The sequence below is a fragment of the Nelumbo nucifera genome, chromosome 6 (assembly GCF_055504915.1).
Source record: "Nelumbo nucifera cultivar China Antique chromosome 6, China Antique-T2T, whole genome shotgun sequence".
Classification (NCBI taxonomy): domain Eukaryota; kingdom Viridiplantae; phylum Streptophyta; class Magnoliopsida; order Proteales; family Nelumbonaceae; genus Nelumbo; species Nelumbo nucifera.
The window spans coordinates 14,406,125-14,421,704 of record NC_142654.1 but is presented as its reverse complement, the minus strand read 5'-3'; the positions used below and the strand labels follow the sequence as shown (position 1 = coordinate 14,421,704).

The window sequence follows — 15,580 nt, the reverse complement described above, 5'->3', positions numbered from 1 at the left end:
CCTGAGAGAGGTATACCTCTCACAAAATTCCCCTGACCTTCGTGTGTGGACCCTTCACCCATCAGGTAAGTTTTCAACCAAATCTTGCTTCAAGGCTTTAGTTAGGGAAGAACAAATTACTGATCAGCACCCTTACAAGAGAATCTGGTGTGCTTATATCCCTTCCAGGGTCTGTTTTTTTGTGTGGGAAGCCAGCTTAAAGAAAATCAACACTTACGACCTCCTTCAAAAAAAGAACCATGAAAGGTCTTATCTATCTCCTCATGTTTGTTGTTTCTGCCTTAAAGCTGAGGAATCTACCAACCATATCCTACTTCACTGTGAGGAAACTAGAAAATTTTGGAACTTTTTCTATCATTATTTGAATACAGCTGGGTTTTCCCAGAAAATGTGGCTGACTGCTTAGGGCAATGGTCAGGAAGAGGATTAAGCAAAAGAGGGAAAACTTTATGGCAATCTGCTGCACATGCTATTTTCTGGAGCATTTGGGAAGAGAGAAACAACCGGGTGTTTACCAACAGAAAAAAAAACTTTGAGGAGCTGATTTCTCTAATATGTTACAGATGTTTCTTGTCGACTTCCAGCTCAACTCACTTCAAAGGTGTCACCTTTGATGACTTCCAAAGAAACACCGTAAATTTTCTTCACTCTAATCAAATACAACTCATCACTCCCTGCAGTTTCAGATCTGATGTGGAAGGCAAGATGACCCTGTACTTTGATGGGAGTTCTTTTGGAAACCCAGGTGTAGCGGGTATTGGAGGTGTAATTCGAAATAGAAATGGTATTATCAGTTGGGCTTTTAGTGGGCCGATTGGGATAGCCTCCTCAACAAAGACTGAAGTCATGGCAGCTCTAACCGGCATCAGGACTGCAAAAGACATGGGCTTACTAAATATTACAATTAAAGGATATTCAGTTCAGCCAACACCATTAATTGGCTTTCTAATCCTGACAGTGGGCCTTGGGCCTTAGCTCACTACCTGGCTGAAGCGAGAGATATCCTCTCTTCTTTAAATCTGGTGCTCACAGGGATTACCTTTTTAGTGATAGTTCTCTGCCTATGTAACTTTCTGAGTGCCAAACTGTTGTGTACATCTCCTCATGTACCTCTTTTTTTCGAATAAAGTTAGTGATAGTTCTCTGCCTATCTAAACCTGTCCATTTAAGATGTAGGTTGAATATGGGTTGAGTAATAGATTGGGTCAAATAAAATAAGTTTGGATTATGGGAATCCATTTGGGTCAACAACATTAAATAAGGTATATGCATCATTCTATCCTAAATCCTTCTCTCTCCTCTCTCTTCACCTAAATTCCTCTCTCCTCCCTATTTCCCTCCTTTCACTCTCCTCTCTTTTCTCTCCCTCCTCTCTTCTCTCTCTTGTTCCCCCACTCCCCTCTGTTTCTCTCTTCTCTCTCCTCTCATTCATTTTTTTCTTCTCTCCTCTCCCATTTGTTTCTCTCTCATATCCCTCCTCTCTTGTCCCCCCCATTTTTCTCTATTTTTTCTCTCCCATTTTTTTCTTTATGTTCTTTCTCCTCTCGCTACTCTCTTTTCGGTTCTCTTGGATTAGGTTGGATTGTACCTCAGGCACATATTAGAAATACGGGTTATTAACGGATGTGGGTGGTTGGTGGATGAGTATGGATTCAAACCACATCCAACCCAACCTAACCCATCCATTTTCCGCATCCCCCTCACCCCTTGACAACTCATCCACCAATGGGTGAGTTCTAGCTTTAACTACCTAATTCTGCAAATCTACACAAAAATCTATCCAAAACTATAGCACTAGATGGCAATGACATTGAAACCATTGTTACCAATGATCTAACACCATTCTCCAAATATTTTCTTACCCCATTGCCAAGTGCTCTGAAACATCCTTAAAGATGGGCCCATCTCTACTAACACTAGACACATGTGGCATCAAAACTGTCACACTAGAAAAATCCCAGTATTGGTAAACATATCCCTTCCTCCATTTAAGACTTCTATATCCTTTCTACAACAAGCCTCATTTTCTTCTAGGCATCTTAAGACACCTCAGTTTGTTCCTCTCCCCCTAAGGAATAGAGGCCCAACAACTTTCCCATTTAGACCTCTTAAGACACCACCTGATTGAGGGAAAAGGATTTCTCAATCTAGTGCACTTCATCCACCCAGACAACCTCCTCATGAATCCCAAGATTATCAACCTTAGGTGTGTTCGCTCCTTTCCCCTCATCATTTTTACCCCCTCCCTTTCTTCATTTGTGACCCAAGCATCCTCTTGGGTGTTGGAGCAAGTCATGTACTTCCTCACAAAAAGCTAATGAAGAGGAAGAGTACCCATAGTCATTGCAAGAACTACCATCATATCCTCGCAAATATTTCCTAACAAGACAACAAACCTCACAAAAACCCTCCTTTGGCAACAGATACAAGCCCCTTTGGCTACTAATCAAGTGCACAAGGTGTGCAATCACAACAGGGGTGAGATGCATCTCCATTCTTTCCCATACCAATGGAAATCTCCAAATCTAATGGAAAATTAAAGCTCACCTTTGGAAGGGAGAGCAAGATTTTCTTCTCCTTCATTCTCTGGCTGTAAACTTTACAGTAGTCTTTTGAGAATCTCAAATAAGCCCTTGATAACCCTTAAATTTCTTTCAAACATCAAATGGGCTTTCATAGCTCATTGGCCAGTTACAGCCTTCAGATGGCCCCAAATGACTAGAGGAATCAAAGCCTCAATAGAAGAAAGGGGTCCAAGTGTCAAACCGTCCAAGCCCATTATGAGTATCTGCAACACCAAGTTCAACTCACTACTAAACCAACATCCCGGTTGGCCCCACGCTTCAGACGTTACTTTAACATCAAAGCCAAACTCTGATTCCTGAAACTTTCAGACTGCATCTTATCACAATCCTTATTAAAATAATGTTTGAAATTTGAAATTTTGAATCCAACATATCTGCTTAATCTATGGCCTAAAGCAACTCATCATTCTTACAATTCACCATGTCAATGCTTTCGAGATTTGTGACCTTGGGAGCTCCTCTTCCATCAAGTGCCACTTCATCTGTAACCAAGGAACATCCAACAAACACCACTAGCCACCTCCATTGTCTTTTGAGCTCTTGATGATGAAGCAAGGGATGCCAATGCTGAACTAGATAACTCCGATTACAGGGGACCCCATTAATTTCATCTTCATTACTTCTATCAGAAACCCTCCCAAACAACATCCCAAAGCCACCTCCATTCTTGGCCTGCCAATATACTGGTGAAGTGGCCCGTGAAATCAAAATCAGAACCAATGAATATTCACCCTCTACTGACACCCTAAGGATATAAATCTCATCACCATATACCAATTCTAGTATTTAGGTATATGGAAGAAAAACCTCCCCCAAATCATAATCCTTAAAGAAGTAAAGAACCCAACATCTTCCATTCAAGGTTCTCATCATCCACCACAGTAAACCCCTTAGGGTATTGCAAATCTCATGTTCTCAACAAAGGTTTCCTTGCCTTGCTTACCCATCAAAACATTAAAAAAAAAAGTTTCCTTGCACCAAGCATTAAGCAGCAACCTAAGCACTCTAACCCACCATCTTGTATAATTTCTAGCCACCCTAACCACACCACATGTTTTTTCCTTTTTTTTTTGATAAATGGTAGAGTTTTATTAGAAAAGAGAAGGGATTATATCGAGATTTACAATACAATCCATCCCAATAGGGACGTGAGGTGTGATCCCAACCTACAACAACCTAAATTACAACTGAGACAAAAAGAGTTCAGACTTATGCACCCCAGCTTCGCAAAGTAATCTGCCATCCCATTTGCTGAGCACCTTTCCCATTGAACACAAACTGTCATATGTCATATCTCTAACCAGCCATTTGAACTTTTTCATAGATTCCTTGTACTTCCAAATCACTGTTTCTGGCTCCATCAGCCACCCTACTATCAATTTAGAGTCACCTTCAATGAGCAGTCTGTCAAAATTTAGCTGTCTAGCAATCTGTACTCCTTGCAAGACTGCTTGGAACTCTGCAAAAACTGAGTCCCCTATTCCAACCGGGCCTGAAAAAACAGCAACAATATGTCCTTTATTATTCTTGAAAACTCCTCCAATACCAGCTGGATCTGGGTTCCCTAACTGCTGCCATCAAAGTTCAGTTTGATAAAGCCTTCTTCAGGAGGTTTCCAAGCGAGGTTTGTTCCTTGTAGTAGAACTTCTAGCTACAGATCCCCAGTTTCTCCACAAGTCATCAACAGAGAAATCTGAGAGCAGGTTTGAGGCTTTAACCCAATGTATAGCTCTATTTAATACACTCCCACACTGCCTCCTCACTCCTTTCTCTATCACTGAAGACTCTGCTATTTCTCTCTTCCCACAGTGTCCATATCAAAGCAGCCCTAAGAGATCTCCACATGACTTTACCTCTCTTCTTTGGCCAGCTGAAGGTCATGGAGTCAAAGATTTACAATCTGCAGAGGCACAATCCACCTATGACCAAAAAAGATCAAAGAATTATTCCCAGAGAACTACAACAAAAGGGCAAGAAATTAGGAGGTCGTAACAGCTTTCACCACTTGCTTTACTAGGGTACACCACCACTGAAGGTCCTACCACAGGTTTGAGGCTTTATCCGTCTACAAAACTAAAGAATGCAACCACTGAAGGTCCTACCACCATGTTTAGAGTGTCTCTAAGGCATCAGATTCAGATTAAGAAATGAAAAGGAAGGAGCTGTCAAAAAGCTTCCTAGCTCCAACTTCACAAAGATGCAGCCACCCAGCAAAGACCCATCTCTCAACCCCTACAAACTCAGAGGATCTCATTCTTGAATCTCCTTAGCAAGCAATGATGAAAGAAAAATTAACACTCAACAGTCCCCTCATCAGCCACCACTATTTTATTAGCAGATCCAACCACGTAGACAGGATCTCATGGATCAGATCCCTTATAAAAGGGATGAAGTTTGTGCTGTAACAATCCTGGGTTAATGGAGTTCCTTAGCTGCATGACTCGCCTCAAAACTGTCATAATAATAGAATTTTTGATAGAGAAAGATTAAGAGCAAAGGAGAAAGAAGATATCTCACCCTTGGGAGAGAGAGAGAGGATAAACATGGAGGAAGCAATGACATAAATGAACATGCACAAACATATGTACACAATTTAAAAGAAAAGAAGAAAGGGGAAACACTTCATTGGCTTGCCTCTACAAACTTACTTTAGTATCCCCAATTCTTCCCTGCATCCTTTTAATTTGCTGTGCCTAAAATATACAACATAGGATGACTTAGCCCAAAATACTAATAAGAAGTTCATTACAATAGACAAGAAAACCAAGGCTTAGTTTGGAAGGAATACAAATGCAAATATGTAGAGTGCAAAACCTTATATTTTGTATTATTTTGTATGTATTTGCACTGTACATATTTGCATTTGTACTCTTTCCAAACTGAGCCTAAGAAATAAAAACTACCTTACAAATTCATCAATAAGAAGTTAACCTACCCTCTGGAAAGAAATCTTGCTGCTTTAATATTAGAAGGATTCTCTAGCCATTTACTGTACTTAATAAAGCTCCGCATCCAATAAGAACATACATCTAATACTTGGGAAATAGCTTCTCCATTGGGAGGTCCTTCTCGTTTATTTTTATGGCCATGAGTTTGCTTTAATGGACCTAGATTACCTGGATAGAAAGGAAGCCAATCCAACTCTTCACAAACTACCTGCGGAATTAAGCAACAAAATTAGATATCATGAATGAATAATTAAAGATGATCACCTAGATAATAATTATCACAGAGCAGGCTTACCTCCACATACAGCTGATAGGAACTAATTGATGAGAGCTGAGGATAGTATAACACACTCCCCCCAATAAGATATCTAGTATTTAGAACCAAGCAAAAACAGAGTAAAATTATGAAATGAGAGAACAAAGCTTAGAGAGAATCATAGAAATATTCAAAGAACATAACAAGATCAAGTAGCATGAGTTCAACACAACTCTACCTTAGGAATCTCTCAATAGGACCATCTATTACATCAAATCCATTTGCAGATAAAAAGGATTGTGTACTTCTGCCCAAGGCAATGAAGAAACCAAAAATTGCCAAATCCTTTTCCAATACCTGCAGTAAATCACTATGGTACTTGACAATACACTTCAATATTATACTCAAACTGTGCATCAAAAGAGTCAAGAACAAATAACAAAGTTTTGCCTCAGATTGAACTAATAAACCACATGATACAGGGTTTGAAACCATGACTATATTTGATTATTTTGAATTTTTCCTTACAAAACACATCTTCAAAGGTTCCATACTTACATTCTGTCATGTTTGGAAGATAAAACTTGCCTAACAGGCAATGTGAGGTAGTGTTAAAAATTATCTGGTATTCAGAAAGCCATTGTTGGATAGGGAAATAAAAGAATGTAAACAACTGCTATTCCAGATATGAGATGGTGAAAAGCATACACTTATGGCTACTTCCAAGTCAATACTTTATGATGTGTTGACAAAGAAACAAGTAGAGAAATCACTAGTTACAATATTTGGGGCAACCTGGTATTTCTACAGTGTCTCTTCTTTTGAATTGTCCTATTTCTTTGATACAGGAGGCTTAGGTTACATCACCCTTGTCCACATGAGATATCCTCTATGTGGATGACATTTGAAGGTGGAAAAAAAGAAAAGTTCTTTTGGAGTTCCATTCTATTTATAGTTTGTTGGGACATGTAGAGAGAAAGGAAGGGGTGCATTTTTTATGGTAAATCCAGAATGATGAGAAGTTTTATGCTAACATTGGTTCTCTTGGATTGGAGTTATCTCATCCATAGCTGAGGACTTAAAAAGAACCTCCTTCAGCAACAATTTCTGGGCAAGCTTAGACTTATTGGACGAAAATGTATAGGATTGCAGATTTTCTTTAGTCTTGTTAAGATATATTTTGGCCTTTTGTATTGGAGTCAGCTCAGAACACCCTTCTCTCTTGTATATTCTTTTTTCTTCTATAAAACTTCACATATTACTATCATTATCAAATATCAACAAAATGGTGATAAAGCAAGTTTTAGAATTATAGTTCAAGGAGATTAAAATCAAGGATCACTTATCAACCAAAAGAACCAAGACAACCAACAAAAATTGTTACCTTCACTCAATACAATAATTGCAGTAAGAAGTTTCCATGCACAAACATGGATATGAATATAGTTTTTCCACATCCAACTCAAAGATAGAGACATGGTTATTGCAAACAATATGTTAATATTGTGCATTAATCATAGCAAGTACCAACTTAAGGTCCCAAATATACCAATTTTTTTGTGAAAATTTGTAGAGAAAACTGTTGTATATATATGGAAATTATACACTTTTATTCACCAAGAAAATCATGCTAAGAGAACAACTGATAATGGAAGAGGAAAAAACTATTATATGCACTGCAGTTTCTATACTCCGTTCATTTTTATTTTTTTTTCTTTTCCCTTCTCTTTGGATCAGTGTCATAAGCTTCTTGCTATTGACATAGCATGGGAATAGACATGGGGAGGAAGACAATTGTTTCTGATTTTCAAAACCCAACTCATAGATACACATGGTTATTGCAATGCAATGTATTGATACCATGCATTAGCTATAGAAAATACCAACATTAGTGTCCAAAATATACAAACTTTACAAAAATTATAGAAAAAAATCATTGTATATAATTTATTACACCCTTCTATATGACCAATAAAATCACTCTAAGAAGACAACCAGTACTAGAAGATGAAACAAGACAACCATATGCAATGCAGTTTCCGTATTCTCTTTCATTTTTCTTTCTTTTGTTTTCCTCTTCTGGATCAGGGCCATAGCATTTATTCTAGTCATTGTCATATAGCATAGAAGTAGAAGTAACCAAGAATTACAGTTGCCAATAGGTATGACCTGGAAAGGGGCTAATAGGAATGACCTACTTTGCAGACCTGACCGGAAAGATAGGCAACGGCAATATTGGGACTGTTTAATAGGCTTTCATCTATGTACTTTGGGACTTGCTAGCTAACTCTACCTAAAAATGTCTTCTTTTTCATTAATAAAAGGCAGACCAGTGCACTAGGCTCCTGCCAATGCAGGGTCTGGGGAGGGACAGATGTATGCAGACTTACCCCTGCACATACAGAGGCTGATTCTAAGATTTGAACCCTGGTCACCCAGGTCGCAATGGAGCAACCTAACCATTGCGCCTAGGCTCACCCTCCTGTCTTCTTTTTCATTATGCAATCAAATTTTCTCCTTTGTTATTGATCAAAAAAAAAAAAAAGTTATAGCTGCAAATTTATAAACCAAATCAGACCCCACAATCACTAGCAAGCTCTTGGATAAATAAAAGCAGAATCAATATGTATGAAGTTCACAAAAAATTTTCCAACCTCAATACTTTCACATGTAGTAAGCCTTGACCATATCCTCTCTCTGTCAATAGCTCGCTGCAGCTGTTTCTGTACAATATCCACCCAAAAAGCTACTTCTGTTCCACAATCATTTTTCACTCTATAATCTGCAGCCCTAGGGCCAAAATGAACAAGAAATTCTCTGCGTAGGCCAATATCCTTCATGGAATTATAAGTTTGGTGTACTGGAACGAAATCAACAAGCATATCCATCAATCTTCCAGTTAGATCTGGGATTGTAGAGAAGAACTGTGAGCAAGATACTTTTGCTGGTCCAAGCTTAGTAATTGCAGCAACACAAGTCAGTGCAAGCATGAGAAGTGATACATCACTTTTATTGCCAGGACTCTCAGATACACCTTCCCCGCACCTGGTGGTAAAAGGAAAATTGCATATTTCATTTCACACAGCAATTTCACAGTGATCACATAAATGCAAACCTCCTAGCAATAAATAAAGGAATTACTACATACACTGCAGTAGCTGCAGTAAAGCGTGGATCCTTTTCAAAGTGGTCAACAAAAGTTGCCACAACCACTGGAAGTTGTTTGGACCAAAACCATTCATAAGCTTCAGGCTGCTTCACCGACAACTTGTCCTTGATTAGGTCATCCAAAGGAGCAGATTGCCGTAATAAACTGTATCAGTTCCACCAGTATATTGCATTAAAAGATCTAGATCCATTTCAGAGTAAGATAAATGATAAGGTGAATAGGATGAGATCCTGGTATTAAAAGGTTAAGATCTTAGAAAACACCAAGAAAGAGAAGAACAAAGACATAGTGTTGGCATCACCTAACATCATTTGCACCCCACAAGTGCCTTCAATCTTCACCATATAATAGACAAATTAGCATTTAATCCTAGATAATATTTTAGTACAATTAAACCAGATAAGGACATTGACACTCCTCATTGAGAAACTCTCAAATTCAAATTTCTTTGGTAGATCTTCACCATGTTTGTCACAAATCACATCCAATTTGTGAGTTCTTGGGCTCATTAGAAAATCCAAAGAATAGGCGCTGATTTTCTTCTAGTTGTAAACATCATTTAAAATGCCCACATATTTCCTAATGTTTCCACAACATATTTCCATTTCCATGTGTACCATCAAAAATATTGCTGCAAATGACAAATTCCCCAATGAAAACTACTGATGCTATGTGGAATACACAAGATGGTACTACGATATAAGTTGGCAACAATATTGTAGATGTGTCTTTTGAAAATACTGTAGATATGTTGAGTAGTATTATTATTGTCCACATAATGGACATGATTACCATTTTCAGTCAACTCGAATTTTTTTTTCAGGCATGAAGTTCAATCTTAGTTTTTGTTTGTGTAGTAGATTATTTGGTTGATCTAGTAGAACCACTTGCAATTTCTATGAGTTTATATTTTGCTTGAATTTATTCTATTATAAAAGTTTTGACTCTTAAAGTTTACATGACAACTTAATTTCAAATAAAAGTTTCCTTTGATGATCAAAAAAAAAAAAAGTTTACATGACAACTTCTCATGTATTAGTTTCTCTAATAACCTTGGTTTCTTAGCTTTATATAATGATTTGGAACAAGATAATAATTTAAAAAAGTGTACCTATGCTTCTTTTTATCATTTACTATAATTCTATATTTTCACATATTTCACAATAATTCCACCATGTACATAATTTTTACAATATTTCCATACAGCATTTCCAACATGTTTCTTTTATTTGGATGACTGATGTTTCCATTGCCACCATCATTTTATACCTAGGTTGCAAAGAACAACTAGAAATAACAAAGAAAAAAGAAGAAATCATGTGTTTCTCCAACAATGATTTCAAGAGGAGAAAAAGAAAAGAATCGTAAGAGAAAAAATAAATTAACTCATTCAATTCTGCTGTTATTAACAGATTTACATGTATATATGGACTTGTCAAAGCTAGGCACTAAATAATATGAAGGGCAAGATATTAAGACCTAATGATATTCCAATATAAGTGTGGAAAGGTATGAGAGAGATAGGCTTATTAAGTCTAACTAAACAGTTTAACATAGTTACTGTTTAATAGGATAATGAAAGCAGGAGAGGAATGGCAGGATAATGAAAGCAGGAGAGGGGGAGGGGTATTTTTATCATTTTTGGGTTTTACTTTTTTGGGAGTCCCAAAGACGTGTATAATGTACAGAATCTCTTTGTACAGAGGACCATGTATACTTTTTGCTAATTAATACATCACAGTGATACTTTACCTTTCTCGAAAAAAAAAAAGATAATGAAAGAAAAGAAGCCCTAGGAGAAACCACATAAATAGTAATTTTGCCACTTTTCACCAAAACCACATCTCCTTAGAACCTCCTCCAAGAAAGGCCAATCTACATAATCATAAGCTTTCTCCAAATCAAGGTTACAAATCCAGCCCTTGGTCTTCAAACGTCTCATTTCCTCGACACACTCATTAGCAATCAAAATTTGGTCAGTAATCTGCCTCCCTTTTATGAATGCTTCTTGATTTTGGGTAATCAAGTGAGGCATCGCTTTGTTCAATCTCATGGAAAGGACTTTTGCAATTACTTTATAGAGGACGCCTATCAAACTGATTGACCAAAAGTCTTTAGCATGCACAGCCTCCAAAGATTCTGGCATTAATGCTAGAAAAGTTGCATTGGCATCCCTATGAATTACTCCCCTCTCAATAAATTCTTCAAAAGCCCCCATTAGATCTTTATTATTTTACAGCAATCCTAAAAGAAGCCTGAGGAGAAACCATCAAGGCCAGGGACTTTCAAACTATCCATTTCAAAGACTATTCTCCTCACTTCCTCCTCTTCAAACCTTCTCTCTAAAGCTTCAGCTAGTTCTCCACTTAAGCTCAGTCACTCCAACCCATTCAGCTCAATCTCTATGAAGGGGTGACTCCATAGATACCCTTAAAATGATTCACTAATATTGACGCTATCTCTTCTTGATTCATGATCTCCCTTCCCCCAAGAGCCAGCTTTTCTATGTAATTCTTCCTATTTCTACTATCACCAATTTATGAAAGTATCTTGTATTACCATCCCCCTCTTTAATCCACTTACATCTTGCTTTTTGTCTCCAGAATATCTCCTCCCTCCTTAACGATTCATCCCATTGACACTTCAAATTCACTCTAATCTCCTTCTCCGCCTCTGTTAACCCCCCTTCTTCCTCTCTCAAGTCCAACTCTTCTATTTGGACAGAAGATTTTTCTTCTTTTCCAAAATGATCCCAAATTCTACTTTATTCCAAATTTTGAGCTTAATTTTGATTGATTGGAGTTTCTTGCTAAATTTGATCCCCCCAATCTAAGCAGTAAAGGAATCTGTCCAACTTTGCACAAATGGGATTAGTCTGAAAGTTACTCCAAGTGAACCTCGAAAACCTACAGGAGGATTCAATTAAACCTTGGGAGTTTATGAAACCAATTTTCTTTCTTGATTTTTAAAAAGGTAAGGAATATACTGCATAGCTAAAACTAAGGTCTAGTTGGCTGGTATAGTGACAGAAATGGATTTCCTCAGTTGGTTTGCTCTACAAGCTCATTTAGTTGTCTAGAAAGTTGTGGATTTGGGGTTGAACCAGCTGGTGAATTTAGTTGCTTAGCGTGCAACTAAATTTCTCCTTCAGTTCTTGTCCATGTCACAAAAGCTCTTATTTATGTCTCTCCTCTTGTCACACCACATATCATGTCTAAGGTTCATTTTTCTTAGAGCTACAGAAATTCCTTGACATTTTTTTTTTTCTGAAGGTAAATAAAGAAGAAAACTTCTTTAAGACAGAAAAGAGATTACATAAGAATCTGTATGATAAGGCAACACCCAAGACAGCAACAAAAACAGAACACAAAAACTACTACAATCATTTCTGTTCTCAGTACATCTGAAGTAGATTAAAAGTGCTCCAAAACTATGAACCAAAGTCTTCTCTTTTAGACTCTTCAAAATCTGGAAGAAGCAACAGTTTCAATAGCAATCTCGTTGGTTTCCTTGCTGGGAGGAAGACCAGAGGCCTTTTTAGGAGGCATTTTTAGCTCTAATAGCCACTAACATAGGGGCTAGTAGATAAAAGGCAAGGTTGATGGGTACCCTTGCTTCAAAATCCAACAAAGTATGCTCTGAATCTAGGAGAGAATCCTGAGAATAGTTGCTGGTTTTCTTCTAGTAGCAGAGGACTATTAAAAAATAACAGAGAAAAAAAAAAAGAAATCATGTGTTTCTCCAATACCGAACAAGGCACAAAGAATCTTGATGCTGTAAACACTTGAACAAGGCAGTAACATGCATCATCAAGTGTCTTCAACTAAAGTAAATCAGTTAAAGACCAAAGAATCATTCCCCTTGTCATGTAATTGTCAGACTGATGCTCTAATGTTTAACTGGACATTTGAGTTCTTTCCAGCAACACGCAAAACAAGACTGTTCTTGTAAACAATCTAGAGACCCTGCAAACTTCAAGAACCCAAATCATCCACTCTAGAATGATTCAAGCAAACTAGATACCTATGCACCACAGCAGATTACACCCAGTACACTGAACAAAAAGCTTTTTCCTTGTTCTTGATTGTTTGGGTAAAGTTTCCAGACTCCACTCTTGAGACCAACCAACCTTCAATTATTTCTCCAAAAAATCATCTAATACTAGGCAACACAAGAATGAGTATTATCTTCACTGATTATCAGCAGAGAGACTAGGGACTCACTCCCCAAAACACTAATAGCCCCAATATGAATTGATGCTAAAATACAGAGGGAGAAGAGGTGGGCACTTGCTCCCTACTTACAAAAGTCTCCGTCACTTCCTACCTCTGTAAAAATATGCAAGTGACTAAACAAAGCCAAATCACCATCAAGAAAACAATCCCCAGTGACTACAACCAAAACAAAAGCAGATCTCTGGTTTTCCTTTGATTTTTTGGCAAAACCCCTACAGCATCATCCTGAGTATCAAAATATTCTAAACGATTCTCTAAAAATCATGCAATTTAAGGGATGATACATTATTACAGTTTTAGGAAAAATGAAATCACTATTTATAATAATTTACAATTTATTATTCATAGTAATTTACAAGTTACTATTTATAGTAATTTACAAACTCACTATTTATAGTAACTCCACAAATTATTATTTACAGTAAACTCATGACTATTTATAGTAAAAACTACAACTGATAACAGAAACCCCAAAACGAGAATGATTTAAAATACAAAAGTCAAACTAATAGATCTAGGCATCTAGCAAGTCTAGAAGAGAGATCAAAGAACCAATGAAACAAAACAAAAGTTGAATAAAAACTGACCGAGAACAATATCTGTTATGAGGATTATTTAATTGTTATTTTATAGTTGCTGTTAGTGGGTTGTCAGCTTTAGATGCTGTCAGTTAGTTATTTTCTTTCTTTCTTATTCGTTTGTTACTAGGGAGTGCCGCCAGGGCCATACTTGTAATCTCCATTCTTTTTATATTAAGTTAATATAAATAATGAACTGGCGGCAGCCAGAAGTGGTTTTCTTTTTCTCTCAATCATATCTTCCTCTTCTTCTCTTTCTCTCTCTCGTCTCTCTCTCTCTCCATGAATGATTACATGGTATCAGAGCAAGGTTCTGGGCTATAAAAGAATTTTGGTCTCTCCTATTTGAACCTGCTTCGTCCTCTTTTCCTTCTTTGATTTCTTGGACGTGGAAGACAGAGAAACCCTAGCAGACTACTTGCGGCTCTTCCTTTGGGTTCTTCCTTGGTCATAATATCAAGGAAACCCCAGTCGAAGAAGGGCGATGTAGAAAGAGACTCCCTTTCTTCTCTATTCGATGCTGTGAAGTCAGTTTCTGGTTGGCACCTTTGTACAGGTGCTGGACAGCGTATGTGTTCTTGTTTTTTTTTTTTTTTTGGTTTTTTGGCCAATGGTGTGAAGGCCTTATTCCTTGGTTCTATGCATTCGTTTGGATGCTGGATTGTTAGACTGTATGGGCTGTAGTCGGACTGATAGTATACTATTCTAACGTCTGCCTTGGCTGGTGTTGGACTGATTACTAGGCTATTTTAATGACTGAACCATCACTGAGTTGATTTCAGCAGTTTTTTGTTTTCTTTTCCACATCCCAGAAGTAAATTTCTTGAGGGTTGGTATTCTACTTGTGGCTGTTGTGTAGTTGTGTAGAATTTGGTCTGATTTCAGCAGTACTCTATGGAAAACTATGATTCAACTTCATCAGGGGTTACACCGACCCGCAGCACACCAGGTATGGGAGGTGAAAACATGATGTTTCCCATGCCCATTACCCCTTTAAATGGTCTAAACTACCTGGAGTGGGCTAAAAGTGTAAAATTTTATGTAACGGCAAGGGGAAAAGCTGGTTACATAAATGGAAGGGTGAAAGAACCCAAGAGTGAGACAGCTGAACATGATAGGTGGGACCAAGAAAACAGTATGGTGATGTCTTGGCTCCTTGCAGCCATGGAACCTGATGTGAAGAAGAACTTTATGTGGGCAGACACCGCTAGTGAGATCTGGGAACATGCCAAAACTACCTATACTGAGCAAAGGCATTATGCCAAGGTTTACCAGTTGCAAGCTGAATCCTCAACCTGTAAACAGGGAAATCGTAGTTTGTCTTCCTATTATTCAGCCCTTACTTCCATATGGAAAGAATTGGATCATTATCAGGCTATAGAGTGGAACATGATGACGATGCTAAGGCCTACAGGAAGCTAGTTTCTCAGCAGCGTGTGTTTGCCTTCTTGTTGGGACTGAACCCTGCCTATGAACCCATGAGAGTTCAGATCTTAGGAAGCAAAGAGTTGTCGTCGGTTCACGAGGTATACTCCCTTGTTTAATCGGAAGAAAGTAGGCGGAGTGTGATGGTTACAACCAAGGGGGAGCAACAAGTTGCTTTGGCTGCAATGAGTAATAACAACACGGGGAAGAAAAGTGACACCAAGAAGGCTGATGATAAAGACAAGTTGTTTTGTACCCACTGTCGGCGCTCACGGCATACACGTGACACATGTTGGGACATTCACGAGAAACCCAAGTGGGCAGTCAAGAATCAAGAACAGGGTAAAGGGCAAGGTCAGAAGAAGATGAACACAACACATGTGG

The 15,580-nt window shown here is 38.0% G+C and overlaps 1 protein-coding gene across 7 annotated transcripts in view; it reads right to left on the bottom strand.

Annotated features, from left to right (window-relative positions):
• LOC104589406 (uncharacterized) overlaps positions 1 to 15,580 on the bottom strand; it is a 107,755-nt gene that overhangs the window by 55,833 nt on the left and 36,342 nt on the right. For all 7 annotated transcript variants that reach the window (XR_016077628.1, XR_016077627.1, XM_010247736.3 and 4 more), the window contains 6 exons: positions 8,938 to 9,102; positions 8,444 to 8,834; positions 6,028 to 6,146; positions 5,829 to 5,901; positions 5,521 to 5,741; positions 5,234 to 5,278 (listed from right to left, as the gene is read on the bottom strand). Coding sequence is in view for 5 of the 7 variants with exons in the window: in XM_010247736.3 (XP_010246038.1) it covers positions 5,234 to 5,278; positions 5,521 to 5,741; positions 5,829 to 5,901; positions 6,028 to 6,146; positions 8,444 to 8,834; positions 8,938 to 9,102 (1,014 nt within the window). In the remaining 2 variants the exon portion in view is untranslated. The remainder of the gene's footprint in view (positions 1 to 5,233; positions 5,279 to 5,520; positions 5,742 to 5,828; positions 5,902 to 6,027; positions 6,147 to 8,443; positions 8,835 to 8,937; positions 9,103 to 15,580) is intronic.